Here is a 14,561-nt window from a genome sequence, read left to right on the forward strand (position 1 = left end):
TAAACAAACAGCTATTCCAAGTACTGGGAACATGCACAAAGTAGAAAAGTGAGAAAGTAAGGCACTTTCAAGAAATCCTAAGTAGTTTGATATGGGAGATAATTAAGAGAACTATATAAGAGCTCTTGTTGGAGCTGGGCCTATAACTCAGTGGTAATGTACTTACCTAACATGTACAAATGCCTTGGGTTCAATCCCTAACAAGAACTATTTGTTAAGGTTTATATACTGTACGAGGGAGTTTAGATTGTATTCTTATGGTGAGCCATTGAAAATAAATTAATGACCCCTGCAAAAGGACTTTTCAAATAATATTTTAATAAACGATTGTTTTGTGTGACTTTTTACTTACTGATACAATGGATAATGTGAATTTCTTAAAGAATAGAGGAATATAAAGAACATATTGTATCTTGATGTCTTAATTTTTTTAAGTGATACTGGTGTACATACCAGCACATGAATATTGAGCTACAACCTCTCCCCAGCCAGGTTTCTTGAGTTAGAATTCCAGAACTGCCACACTAAAATTCTATTTGCAACATGCATTTGAGAGTATAACCTTATTAATAAAACGGAGTGGTTCTTTTGAAAGTGATTATGTAGTGAGCAGTGTGCTTTTTATTAAATGAGAGTAAAGCACAAGTGAGTTTACTTTTAGCAATTTTCTTGTCATTCAGAAAATGAGTGTAGTATTGAGAAATACTTCCAGAAGATGCCTTTTTTCTTGTCTAATGATTTTCAACCCTTTTTTTAAACACTAGGAACGTGGGCCATCTTCACACCTGCCACCACCTCCAAAGTTGCTTGTGCAGCAGGTAAGCTTTAACTAAGTTCTAGATTATGGTATATGTTTAATTTTTTGATGGAAAGTTGCTATGTATACCTAAGACTGCTGTGTTAAAATAATCAGTTTTTTACCTTGTGGCTTTTGCATGTTTTCCTTTGCATCCTTACCATCCTTATTCTCAACTGAGTACCATGTTCCTAATTCCATTAAGGAAATCAGAAGCACTAGACAATATCTACATATTTTTGTTTTTCCCATTGCCGTGCTATTAAGGACAACCCTTTCACTTGTTCCCTGGATTCCATCTGTCACCAAAATGTGTCTCATCTTTTCATCTACTGTACCTATGAAAATCTTATCAAAGTCAGTGACAGCTTGTACCTTGCTAAATTCAGTTTTCATTTATTTCTCCATTCTTAAAACTTTGTATTTTCCTAAAACATCACAATATTTTCATATAATCAGCAGTCAATCTGCATCTCCACTTGAATGTCTGATAGGGATCTCCTACATACATGTCCAAACCGTAACTCATCCCCACCCCACACAGTGCTGCAGCTTCTCTCTTCCCCATCTCAAGTAATGACATTTTCATTATTGTTCACATACTTGCTTAGGCCAAACCTCAGAGTCACTCTTTTCCTTCTTTTTTACTCTACATTCAGTTCTATTGACAAATTACATCACTTCTACCTTTAAAACGTCTTCATATACTTCCTACTTACTAGTACTCATTTGAACCATATCAGTAAGGATTTTGGTTGGGGTTTTTTACGTTTTGCTTGGAGTTTTGTTTGCTGGTTTGGTTTGATTTTGCAGTATTGGGAATTGAACCCAGTGCCTTCTCAATGAACTATATCACTAACCCTTTTTTAAATTGTGAGACAGGATCTTACTGAGTCACCTAGGCTGCATTTAAATTTGTAGTTCTTCTGGCTCAGCCTCTCAGAGGGTAGGCTTGCAGGGATATGCCACCACACTTGGCTGCAGTAGGTTCTTTTTTTTGGTACCGGGGATTGAACCCCGGTACTTGCGCTTGCAAGGCAGCCGGTGGAACCTCTGAGCTAAATCCCTGGCCCTGCAGTAGGTTCTTAATAGGTCTTACTTTCCTTCTGTGCTACCGTGATCACCCCTTTCATCCAAAATTCTCTTGTGGTAGCTATGATCTTTTTCAAACTATGTATAATGCATCAATCATAGTTGATCAGATATTGCCCATCACCTTTCAGATCCCTGTCTATTTTTCTGCTGTTCTCCCATTGTCCTGCTGTACACACTTGATTGCTGGGTGTTTTTTTTGTTTTTTGGGTACCAGGGATCGAACTCAGGACCTTATGCTTGTGAGGCAGGCATCAGCACCACTGGGCTAAATCCCCAGCCCCCTTTTTTTTTTTTCATTCCTTCCTCAGGACTTTTTTCTTACACTTTGCTCTAACTAGAAGGCTGTTTTCCGGAGATCCATCTTCTGATCAAATTCTCTGCTCAGAAAGATTTCTTGAGTCATATGGTTTGGTCCCCTGGACTTTAAAAAACATCCTCCTTGGGGCTTGGGATTTAGCTCAGTGGTTCCACTGCCTGCCTCGAAAGCGCAAGGACCTGAGTTCGATCCCCGGTACCAAAAAATAAAAACTAAAGAAAAAAAAACCAACATCTTCCTAAAATGCAAAAATTTGTCAGCAAAAAGATGCCTGACACATCTGACAAAGGACTTTACTGGGCTAAATTAAGGCCCTTATAGTTTAATAAGACAGCCCAATGAAATGTTTTGAACTTTAACTTCAGAAAATATATGAAAGGCCAGTGAGCACATGCAAAAATACTCAGTATCAGGGCCGGGGATTTAATTCAGTGGTTCCGGCGCCTGCCTCGCAAGCGCAAGGTCCCGAGTTCGATCCCTGGTACCAAAAAAAAAAAAAAATTAGTATCTTTAGTCACAAGGAAATGCAAATTAAAACCACAGTGAGATTTTGCTGTACATCCATCCTTGCCATTTCTTGACAAGGATCTAGAGCAGCTCTAAGAAGAACCCTTGTTTGACAGTTTCTTGTAAAGTGAAATATGTATGACATTAGGGTTTCACGTTTATTCAGGAGAAATAAAAATTATTTACGCAAAGACTTGTGCATTAATGTTCATAGCTATGTATAGTTTAAAAACAGGAAACAACCAACACCCCCATCAAAGATGAAATGATGTACCTATAATGGAATACTGTTCCAGCAATGGAACAAAACACTAATAAATATACAAAATAACTTTAAAACTGTTACACTGAGCAAAAGAAGCTGGATACAAAAGAAAGTAAATTTATGCATTCATGTGAAATTCTAGGACAAGCAAAACTACTCAAGGTTAGAGTTAATAGTGCTTAAGGGTCATGAGAGTAATAGAAATGTTCTGTTTCTTCATTGAAGCAGTGATTACACATTTATTTAAACTCTTCAAACTGTACATTTAAAATTTATGTAAATACTTTCATGAAGTTGCTTTTTTAAAAAAGTATTTACTGAGTAAATTAGGTACTTTATATAATTATTTTGCTTTTCAGCTTGTCTCAGCTATAGGTAAAGAAATTACATCAGAGAAAATAAGTGATTTTCATAAGACAGTGCTGTTGATAAATGAGTCTGCATTCATTGCTCTTCTTTTGTACATTTTGGGCCTTGTTTTCTTCCTCTAAGGCATTTAGTCTGACTGCTTCTGCTAAAGTACGTTCTAAATTTCCTTTTTCTCTAAATTTAGATTTTGAAATTCAGTATTGTGCTTTCTATTTAATTCAACAAATACTAAGTGAGTAGTAGTGTCTGACACAGTAGATACATGTTGAGTCAATAGTAGATATCCTCATTAAGCTCATCTTAATTGGGTGTTACCTAGACTTACTGTCTTCCCTGTTATTTTTCTGCTATGTTACATTTCTATTTTCCCATTTCTCACAGTCCATGCCTGTGAATCCCCGGTGTGTCAGAAAGTTTCATCCTTATCTAATAACTTATCTTAATGTTTCAGCATCCACCTCCAGATCGACAGGGAATACCTGGAAGATCGGGCCCTTTTCCTCCCAAGCAGCAAGTACCTGATGAAGATGAAATATGGAAGCAAAGACGAAGGCAACAATCTGAAATTTCTGCTGCAGTGGAACGTGCTCGTAAACGACGTGAGGAAGAAGAGCGAAGAATGGAGGAACAGAGGAAGGCAGCATGTGCAGAGAAACTGAAGCGATTGGATGAGAAGTTTGGCATTGTGGAAAAACAACCATCACCAGAGGAAATTAGGGAGAGAGAGAGAGAAAAAGAACGGGAGCGTGAAAAAGAACTTGAAAAGGAACAAGAACAGGAGCGAGAGAAAGAGAGGGAAAGGGAGAGGCAGCAGGAAAAGGAAAAAGAACTGGAGAAAGAGCAGGAAAAACAAAGAGAAGTGGAGAAGGAAAGAAAGCAAGAAAAAGAGAAAGAATTAGAACGACAGAGGGAAAAAGAAAAAGAATTACAAAAGATGAAAGAACAGGAAAAAGAATGTGATTTGAAGAAAGAAAGGGAAAAAGTAGAGGGAAAAATAGAACCCAAAGAACCTGTTTTAGAGTTGGTGACTGAAAAACAAGAAAATGAAAAAGGCTGTAGTAAAGGTATTTGTCTTGTTTGTGCTTACATAAACTTCACAAGGGGTTTCATATTAGTTACATTGTAGATAGATGTGTTTTTACTATAAATTGAAATCAGAAGTGATTGTTTTGAGATAGCTTTTTCAGTACAGCATACAGGCTAGAGACATGTTTTCTAAATTGACATGTAAACAAACATCTGAAGTGTTCCTCAACATATTAGATAAGCTTCAGTTCTGTTTTATCTACAAAATTTTAATTTACTTCATGGGCCCATGTACTTTTCCTTCTCCTAGTTTTTCTTTACTCCAAGTTATTTAAACAAAATTTCTTCTGTTCACATAACATTCCTACCTCTGAAGCTGAACCAGGAGTATACTTAAGAGTATAAATATACAAATTCCAGGCTGTCATGTCTTCATGGTAGCCCACTGCACACTGTTAGGGGTTTGTTTTTATTTTTCCTTCCTTTTTCCTTTTACTTGGCTTAAGCTATCTCTGCAGAGCCCTTTTTCCCCTACTCTTCTGTTTTCTTTTTCTTACCTTTAATAAATATGAAACTTTACCACCATTAAAATATATACACATATACATGTGTGTGTGTGTGTTTGTGTGTGTATAGTCTACCCCCAAAAAATGTATGCACACTTCAGTGTGTGTGTGTGTGTGTAGTCTACCCCAAAAAGATGTATGCACACTTCAGCAGTTCGCTGTACTAGTAAATATCTGGAAGCTAATGGCCACCACTTTGAGCACCTCTTGTAATTGGAGAGGCCAAAGGTAACTTGGATTAATTTCTTTCTTTTCCTGATGTATGCACATTTTTTTGGCAGACTCTTAAACTTCCACATTGTGGTTCATAATGCCGTTAGATTGTAGTTTGTAATATCTTGTAATAATTAAACTTTCTTTTAAAAATTATTTTTCTGAGTCGAATGAACTTTCCTGTTCTTCCTCAGGTGGGCTTATAGACTAATGGAATTCAAACACAATGGAAAACTTAGGTTTAACTTGCATAAAGTTCATTTCTAACAATCAACTCGAGTTAAAATAGCAATACAGAAATATAGATTTATTTATTAATTGTTGGATTGGGGATTGAACCCAGGGAGCATTGGGATGCATCTTCATCCCTTTTTTTACTTTCAGTTTGACAAAGGGTCTCAGTAAGTTGCCTAGCCTAGTCTCTAACTTGCATTCCTCCTGCCTTACGCTCCCAAATAGTCATTGTATTTTTTTGATATGGAAATACTATTCTTTTTTTACCACAAATTTTATTTCTTTTGTACAAGACTCTGCTGCTTGAAACTAAGAATTTGTTTTTTAAAATTCAGTTTTCATTTATACTCAGGCTCACCTTCAAACTTGGCTGTTAATTTAACTATGAAAATGTAAGAGGTGGAAATATACTTTGTTGGAATGGCACTTGCTTTGCTTGCCCAGCGCTGCAAAATGAAGGAAGTCAAAGTAAAAAAGAATTATTTCAATTTTTTATGACATAAGGCCCAGGTGCATAATTTATTCAGTTAGAATGATCAGATTTCATAGTTTCTTAATCAGTGTACATAGACTTCGATATTGATTTTAGACTTTTAGACATGTGAAAAGCACTTAAGAATGTCCCTAACCCCAGAAGTAAAATTGCCCACTACAGAAATAAATAACATTGTCACGCTTTAATAATAATGAATACTATGAGAACAGCCTTATGGAATCTAAAGAGAAGACTGGATAAGTAATAAAGAAATTCATATTTTAGTCACAGTGTTGCTATTGAATATCTGTTGACACTGATTAGCTCATTTAACCTTGAGGTGTATATAACATGTAAATTATTTTCTTTTTTAATCCTTATTTATTGACACTTTTATTCACATTTTATGTTTTCTCATGGCAATTCAGTTTTAGCTCATTTTCAGTGCTCTTAATCTTATGTAGATAAGACATTTGTTATTTGTGATTTTTTTTTTAACAGCATCCTTTGTATTGGCAAAATAAATTCTTAAAAAATTTATCCCTAGTCATTTGAGAAAAGAATTTGTAACAAACATGGCTTTGTAATTGTGACAAATGATGTTCTAGAATGACTATGATTCTGGTTTTCCTTGAGATGAAAACTTTTTTTGTGATTCTCCTTTTGGTGTATCATACTTGATACTCTATGTGATAATGATTTATATATTTGAAGGTAGCTGGTGGTCAGTGTTGTCTTCATACTCAAACTCACTAGTTTTCTTTACAGATAATAATCCCATGGTCCAGTAAGTAAACAAACGATTGTGCTCTATTTTTATATATTTGTAGGCCATTTATTTTACATACATGTTTTACTAAATATTGAGATTAAATACTGCATATGGAAGTAGAATCTGAAATGTTTTATCACAAAACAAGGATTTTTGTATATGAAGCATTTGGGTCTGTGATTTTCAGGAATTAACTGGAAATCTGGTTTTGATAATGTCATGTTACTTTGTTGATGGCTTCCATAATTAGAATCTAAAACAATATTTGGGAATTTTGTTGCATTTTTTTTCCTTGTTGAATTTTATTAGACCACGTTCAGATCATACAGTCCAAAAATCATCTATTTAGTACTATCTTTTACCCTTTATTTGAGCAGAAGAGGAGCCAGTTTTCACCAGACAAGATAGTAATCGCAGTGAAAAGGAGACCACACAAGTGGTACATGAAACAGAACCAGAATCAGGATCTCAACCTCGGCCTGCTGTGCTATCTGGCTACTTCAAGCAGTTTCAGAAGTCCTTACCACCACGATTCCAGAGACAGCAGGTAATGATAAAAACATTTTAATCATGTGTGTGAAAATTCAGTAGAGAAATTAACTTGCCATAAAACCTAAAATACATAAGACACAAAAATTTTCCTTGAAGTTTAATGAGAGTTTGTTGATAGAGCGTTTACCTAAATATTCTGTCATTCATTTTTATCTTCCGACTCATTTATAGACACTATCTTCTATTTCTAAGGAAATGGATTATACAATTTAATCAATATGTGATTAGTCAAGGATAAGGCAAAATGTAACTTACCTTTCGGTCTTTGTCTTGCTGACTCTTGCTGTTAAATTTCCTTTCCCCTCAAGGATTCAGAAAAGACCCTTATTTTCTGATATGATTGGTTATATTAATCTGTTACATGGAACTAAATCTCAACATGTGAGATCTTTTTTCAGGAACAGATGAAACAGCAGCAGTGGCAGCAGCAGCAGCAAGGTGTACTTCCACAGACTGTCCCTTCACAACCGTCCAGTAGTACCGTCCCTCCTCCACCACACAGACCGCTTTACCAACCCATGCAACCTCACCCTCAGCATTTGGCTTCCATGGGCTTTGACCCAAGGTGGCTAATGATGCAGTCCTACATGGATCCCCGAATGATGTCGGGAAGACCTGCTATGGATATTCCACCCATTCATCCTGGTAATTTGAAATTGATACTACCTTTTGGCTTATTTATAATTGTGCAGAATAAATTTTTTTTCTTTTCACCCCTACTTTTAGTCTTAATTCCTTTTAGAGTTGTAATCTAGTAAGAATTTAAATAGGACCTATTTAACCATAAAATTATCAGCAGAGTAGTTAACTTATATCAACTATGTGGTAAAACCAGAGTGCTTTATAAATAGTTCAGAATTTTCAGAGGTTTTATAAATATTATTTAAAATTGTAGAGATGGAAATTATTTGCTGTCTTTAACATCTGTTAATGGTTACCGTGTGTCTTATTTTTCAGATATTTTAGCATTTGAATTGTCTGTATGTTATATATATATCAACCTTTTAATTTCCTCCATTGTTTTTTAGCCTAACACTTGAATTTGTTCATAGGTTAGCTGAAAAACAAAGTAGCAGTCTTATGAAATTCATCAGGATAAATCCAAATAATCCATTATCAAAACAGTGCTAAGGAAAATTTAGGGGTGATAAAAGCTAATGAAGAATATTTTTATATTAAAAGGTAAACTGATATTTTGAAATTTTAAGCAGCATTTTTTTTATATAAAGTATTGATCAACTAAAGTAAGTTAATGTAATTTGCCATAGGAGATTTCCCTGGACATTTATCACTGTTAAATTTTCGTGACATATATATTAACATGTTTGGAATCACAATGTTTGGTGTCTTTAATAGGCTCACTTTTTTTCTTTGAAGTGAAATAAGCTATTGGGATTTTGCTTGTTTTGCTTCCTCAGTTTTTAGATGAAATCTATTTTAATAGCAGTAATAAGATAGTCACAGAACAGCTTTTTATATAACTTGTTTTTTTGTGAATTACAGTTTTACCCAAGTATAAAGTTCTAAATAGTAAGTAATAATCTATTTTCTATTATGATTTCATTTCTTTCACTTTTCTCAATTCTCTTTGAACCTTTCTTACAGGAATGATTCCTCCTAAGCCATTAATGAGAAGAGACCAGATGGAAGGGTCACCAAGCAATTCTGAATCATTTGAGCATATAGCGCGATCTGCTAGAGATCATGCAGTTTCTCTTCCTGAGCCCCGAATGATGTGGGGGTCAGATCCGTATCCTCATGCTGAGCCACAGCAGGCACCTACACCTAAGACAAATGAAGAAACTGAGGATGTAAGGTAATAAACTGCTGAAATCATAATGGACTAGGTAGAATATTATGGTAAAAAGATAACTCTTTAGTGTCCTTGAAGATCATCCTTATTTAAGACTGAGGCATAAATCTGATTTCCGTCTATTTAATTTGCCCCACGTAATCTTTGGACACACAGTTTTTTTTCTGTATTGATTAGGGCATGTTGTGAACAATTATAATTCTATGCATAAAATTACATGTTGGAACTTAGTGTCAGATCTTATATTGCCAAGTCTTCATTGTAATACAGTCTGACTAAGGTGTTGATGTAATTTTTCCAGTAGTGAGAAATGTTAGACATTTACTAATCAGTGTCTTCTGGAACATTTTTAAGGCCTAGAAAAGGAGAAATACTAATTTACAATGTTACTTTGAAATGGCAGACGATTGGTAGGAACTTCTAATTGTTTTGTACCATATAATTAGAGCTTTTTTTTTTGGGTACTGGGGATCGAACTTGGGTCCTTGCGCTTGCACAGCAGGCAGCAAAACCACTGAGCTAAATCCCCAGCCCTAGACCTTTTTTATGAGGTTTGTTTTTATTGTAATGTTTTATAGTTATTTGTAATTAATTGGGAAAGATAGGCTTTAGTATATTGTTTCATTCTAGATAAAAATTATTAGTCTTCATGCATTAGAAATTCACAAGTATGGTCATAATTTTTAATTATGGTTATAAAAACATATTAGACTTACGCTTTTAATTTTAAATGTACAGTATTGTTACCTATAACCACAATATTATGCAGCAAAGCTCTAGAACAATTTCATCTTGAATGCCTGAAACTTCATACCCTTGTATCATCATCTCCCAGTTTCTTCCTACCCTACCTCCTGGCAACCACCACCCTACTTTGTTTTTTGATGAATTTGTGTACTTTAAATAGCTCATATAAGTGGAATCATGCATAGTGTTTGTCCTGTCTGCGTCAAAGGTTTGTTTACCTATGTGACAGCATTTGACAACATTGTCTTATCTATCCCTGAATATTCCATTGTGTATGTGTGTGCACATGTGTGTGCTACATTTCTTTTTCTCTTGGTTTTATTGTGACTAGAGAGAAAGATACTCTTCATGATTAAGGTCCATTCTTTCATAATTCAAAATTAGATTATTTTGTTGTGTACTTATATCTGGAAAGGATTACTTTTTTGGTTACACCTTTGCATTTTCATTATCCATAGGCCTGAAGCCGCCTTGGACCAGGAACAGATTACTGCTGCTTATCCTGTAGAACATAGTCAGTTGGAGACGCATCCAAAAGCTGACTTTGTTAGAGAATCAAGTGAAACAGAAGTACAGAAATTTTTAAGCAGATCTGTGGAAGACATTAGGCCTCATACTGATACAAATAACCATTCTGCTTGTTTTGAAGTACCTGATCAGAAGACCTTATCTAGTACTCCAGAAGAGCAGATTTCAGCTCTAGAAAGTCAGCCTGCTCGGAAAAGAAGTGTTTCCCATGGATCTAACCTTTCGCAGAAATCAGAGGAACAAAGAAATGAGCCATCTGTAAGCCTTCCTAAAGTAACCAGCAGATGCATTGATTCAAAAGAACCAGCAGAAAGGCCAGAGGAAAAGCCAAGAAAAGATAGCTTTATACGATCTTCTGAAGGGCCAAAACCTGAAAAGGTATATAAATCTAAATCAGAAACCCGCTGGGGCCCAAGGCCAAGCTCCAACAGAAGGGAAGAAGGTAATGATAGGCCTGTGAGACGATCCGGTCCCATTAAAAAACCTGTGCTTAGAGATATGAAAGAGGAACGAGAGCAAAGGAAAGAGAAAGAAGGAGAAAAAGTTGAAAAGGCTACTGAAAAAGTAGTAAAACCTGAAAAGACAGAAAAGAAGGATCTTGTTTCTCCCCCATCACCACCTGCAGCACCAGTTCAGCCACCATCAGTTCCAGCATCAGTACAACCAGAACCAGAGAAATTTCCTTCAACAGAACCATCAACTTTGGCTCAAAAGCCATCTCAAGATACTGAGAAGCCTTTGGAACCTGTAAGTAGTGTTCAGGTAGAGCCTGCAGTTAAAACTGTGAACCAACAAACTGCTCCATCTCCAGCAGTCAAAGAAGAAAAACAGCCTGAGAAAGCCATCAGCAAAGATGCTGCTATAGAGAGAACTCGAACAGATTCAAGGCCAGCAGTGAAAAAAGAGCCAACTTTACCCCCTAGGCCCTACTGGAAAGAAGCTAGAGATAGAGATTGGTTTCCAGATCAAGGATACAGAGGCCGAGGCCGAGGTGAATATTACTCCAGAGGTCGAAGCTACAGAGGCTCTTACGGAGGGCGTGGTAGGGGTGGTAGAGGGCATACCCGAGATTATCCCCAGTATAGAGACAATAAGCCGAGAACAGAGCATGTGCCCTCCACTCCTCTCAGACAACGAGAAGAGAGTGAAACGCGAAGTGAAAGTTCTGACTTTGAAGTCATGCCCAAAAGACGACGACAGCGGGGTTCAGAGACTGATACAGACAGTGAAGTTCATGAAAGTGCAAGTGACAAGGATAGTTTAAGCAAAGGCAAACTTCCCAAAAGAGACGAATGGTCTGAAAACAAAAAACCTCTAAAGCCTCAGTCTTCTTTCAAGCCTGAAAATCATGTTCGAATGGATCATAGGCCACTTGAAAAGCCTTATGTACGGGAAGATGATAAATCTAAACCAGGCTTCCTTCCTAAAGGAGAGCCCACAAGGCGAGGCAGAGGAGGAACTTTCAGGCGTGGTGGGAGGGATCCTGGAGGCCGTCCATCACGCCCTTCCACCCTGCGCAGACCTCCATATCGGGACAATCAGTGGAACCCAAGGCAGACTGAAGCTCCTAAACCAGAAGATGGAGAGCCACCAAGAAGACATGAACAGTTTATTCCTATACCAGCAGATAAACGACCTCCAAAATTTGAACGAAAATTTGACCCGGCTAGAGAGAGACCCCGAAGGCAGCGTCCTACCCGGCCACCAAGGCAAGATAAGCCTCCTCGATTTAGACGTCTAAGAGAGAGGGAGGCTGCTACAAAAACAAATGAAGTGTCATTGCCCACAAATGGCACAGTTCATAATGCGGTTCAAGAACCAGCTAATACTGCTGGAGATATTTCTGGGAATAAGACACCAGACTTATCTAATCAGAACTCTTCAGATCAGGCAAATGAAGAATGGGAAACAGCTTCTGAAAGTAGTGATTTCAATGAGAGACGAGAGAGGGAAGAAAAAAAAAATGCTGATTTGAATGCACAGGCAGTTGTAAAGGCTGGAGAGAATGTTTTACCTCCTAAGAGAGAAATAGCAAAGAGAAGCTTTTCCAGCCAGAGACCTGGAATAGATCGCCAGAATCGGCGTGGCAACAATGGTCCCCCCAAATCAGGAAGAAATTTCTCAGGTCCTAGGAATGAAAGAAGAAGTGGCCCACCATCAAAAAGTGGAAAGAGAGGGTGAGTACTTTTTAGATATAAAACTTTTGCACCACTGAAATAGGTGAAAGTAGGGCTGGGGATTTTAGCTCAGTGGTTCTGCCACCTGCCCCACAAGCACGAGGACCCGAGTTCAATCGTCGGTACCAAAAAAATAAAAATAGCTGAAAGTAGAATTCTTAGTTGAATTTATCCAGAGCCAATTTAAATAGAAGACTAAGATACTATACTCTTGAGATGCTTTTCTTCTGAAAGTGTAAGAGTACTTGAAGAGAAGAGCTTATGTCCCAGGAGTCTTCTGCTAAGTTACATTTTCCAAGAGTCCTCTTGGGAATGTGTAACTTTGGAAAAATCTACACATGCAGGAGAGACATATGGTATCTTCATTTGCTAAGTCATTTTATTACTGATGATAGCCCAGCCCTCCTTCTTAGTTTCTTCCTAACCAAACTACTGCCGCATAGTTGTCCTTTGAGACTTTTTTTTTTGATATTTTAGTATTAATACTAGTATTAAAAAGCATTATAAAGTAGCAGTTGACATTCTGAATGCCTAGGTTTAAATCTAGGTTCTGGTACTTCTCAAGTTGCTTCTTCACCAGTAAAATGTAATGGAATTCATAAGAATGTGATACTGAGGTATTTGTCATATACGTAACATGGCATCTAGTATATAAGCAGCCATTGTGATGATGTGCCACACTTTTAGACCAAATTCCCAGGTTTGTAGCTTGGACTGGTAAAACTATTTGGAAAATATTATATGTAATTTAATCTGAATTCCTTAGTTACATATACTTAGCTTTTCAAGTTGATAAGAGAAAATATTTTGCAGATAATTTAGAAAAGGTTCCAGTAAAACCAGTTGTTGGTTGAGTAACTGATTACTTCAGAAGGTGAACCTCCCTTCTGAACAACAAAAGTACTGAATACATTCTTAACTATAACTAAACTATTAAAATTTCAAGTAATACTCAGGAAATCTTGACCTGATTTTTGTGCTGTGTAGATAGCAACAACTTTGAACCTGAAGTGTAGTGACTAATGATAGTTAGAAATGTTTTGCAAGAGTCCTGTTTTGAAGAAATGAATTCATTCTTCAAACTTTTGAGGTTATGTTAGCCACTTGGTAAGCTTTTATCTAGACTAGTCCCATAGGCTAATATGAAGATGAATTGTCACGCCTTTTCCCATTGTTTTCCCCTGGAATTTTTTATTTTTTAATAAACCTGAAAAGTGTTTAGGGAAAAAAGCTAGGAATGCCTTTGGTCTGTGAAGGACTTTTTCCATGTTAAAGGGGTTCATATATTTATATCATTATATAATCTGAAGTTTTAAAAAAGAATGCTTTTTTAAAATTTAAATTTCATATGCTGACCACTTTTGGAGACATCCAGTTGTGACTGCTTTGTACTTGGTAGGATTACAAAAAGTTTCTGCTATAAACAATGTTAAGTAGCTCATTTATAATATGATAGTCAAATGAACAAAATAAAAAGCTTCTAGGATAATTAGAATTCTAAGCTTTAATTGCTGGGAAGAATTCCAAGTCTACTTTATTGGAAAGCTCGGTTTTAGTGAGTTTGGACCCTTGAGGCTTCTTAGTATGTGAGATGTAGAGTTGTGTATTCTATTGCTATTTCATCTTAAACTTTAGGAAATGCCAGTGAGAGCATTTTTCTTTTGTTTGGATATGTTAAGGTAGTGATACCAATTTATTTTTTGTAGGCCATTCGATGACCAGTCCGTAGGCCCAACCTGTGTTGACCCCATCAATAGCAGTTCTGCACACCACCAGGAAGGAGCACCTAATGGTACAGGACAAAAGAGTTCTAAGGATTCTGCTGGGAAAAAAAGAGAAGACACCAAACCAGGTCCTAAAAAACCCAAAGAGAAAGTAGATGCTCTCTCCCAGTTTGATCTTAACAATTATGCAAGTACGTCATAGATTCCTTTCATTTTAATTATCTGTTACATTTAAGTGGATGTTATAAAGAAGTCATCAAGAATTAGATTTTCATGGTAGAAATAGAAGCCAATAAAACACTGATTTAACTTCAACTAAAATAATACCACTTTTTAGCATAGCCCTGAATACTTAAGAAAATTCTTATTAAAGATATCCAACACAA

At 36.4% G+C, this 14,561-nt stretch overlaps 1 protein-coding gene across 13 annotated transcripts in view; it reads left to right on the forward strand.

Moving 5' to 3' along the window:
• The window catches only part of Prrc2c (proline rich coiled-coil 2C), an 84,953-nt gene that overhangs the window by 38,230 nt on the left and 32,162 nt on the right, over window positions 1-14,561 (forward strand). For all 13 annotated transcript variants that reach the window (XM_021265443.2, XM_021265437.2, XM_021265445.2 and 10 more), the window contains exons 11-17: window positions 765-818; window positions 3,800-4,412; window positions 7,012-7,181; window positions 7,585-7,831; window positions 8,792-9,002; window positions 10,205-12,451; window positions 14,158-14,366. In XM_021265443.2, the coding sequence (XP_021121102.1) occupies window positions 765-818; window positions 3,800-4,412; window positions 7,012-7,181; window positions 7,585-7,831; window positions 8,792-9,002; window positions 10,205-12,451; window positions 14,158-14,366 (3,751 nt within the window). The remainder of the gene's footprint in view (window positions 1-764; window positions 819-3,799; window positions 4,413-7,011; window positions 7,182-7,584; window positions 7,832-8,791; window positions 9,003-10,204; window positions 12,452-14,157; window positions 14,367-14,561) is intronic.

Source organism: Heterocephalus glaber, unplaced genomic scaffold, assembly GCF_053883595.1.
Source record: "Heterocephalus glaber isolate CG9 unplaced genomic scaffold, H.glaber_assembly_v1.0 deba00001600, whole genome shotgun sequence".
Classification (NCBI taxonomy): Eukaryota; Metazoa; Chordata; class Mammalia; order Rodentia; family Bathyergidae; genus Heterocephalus; species Heterocephalus glaber.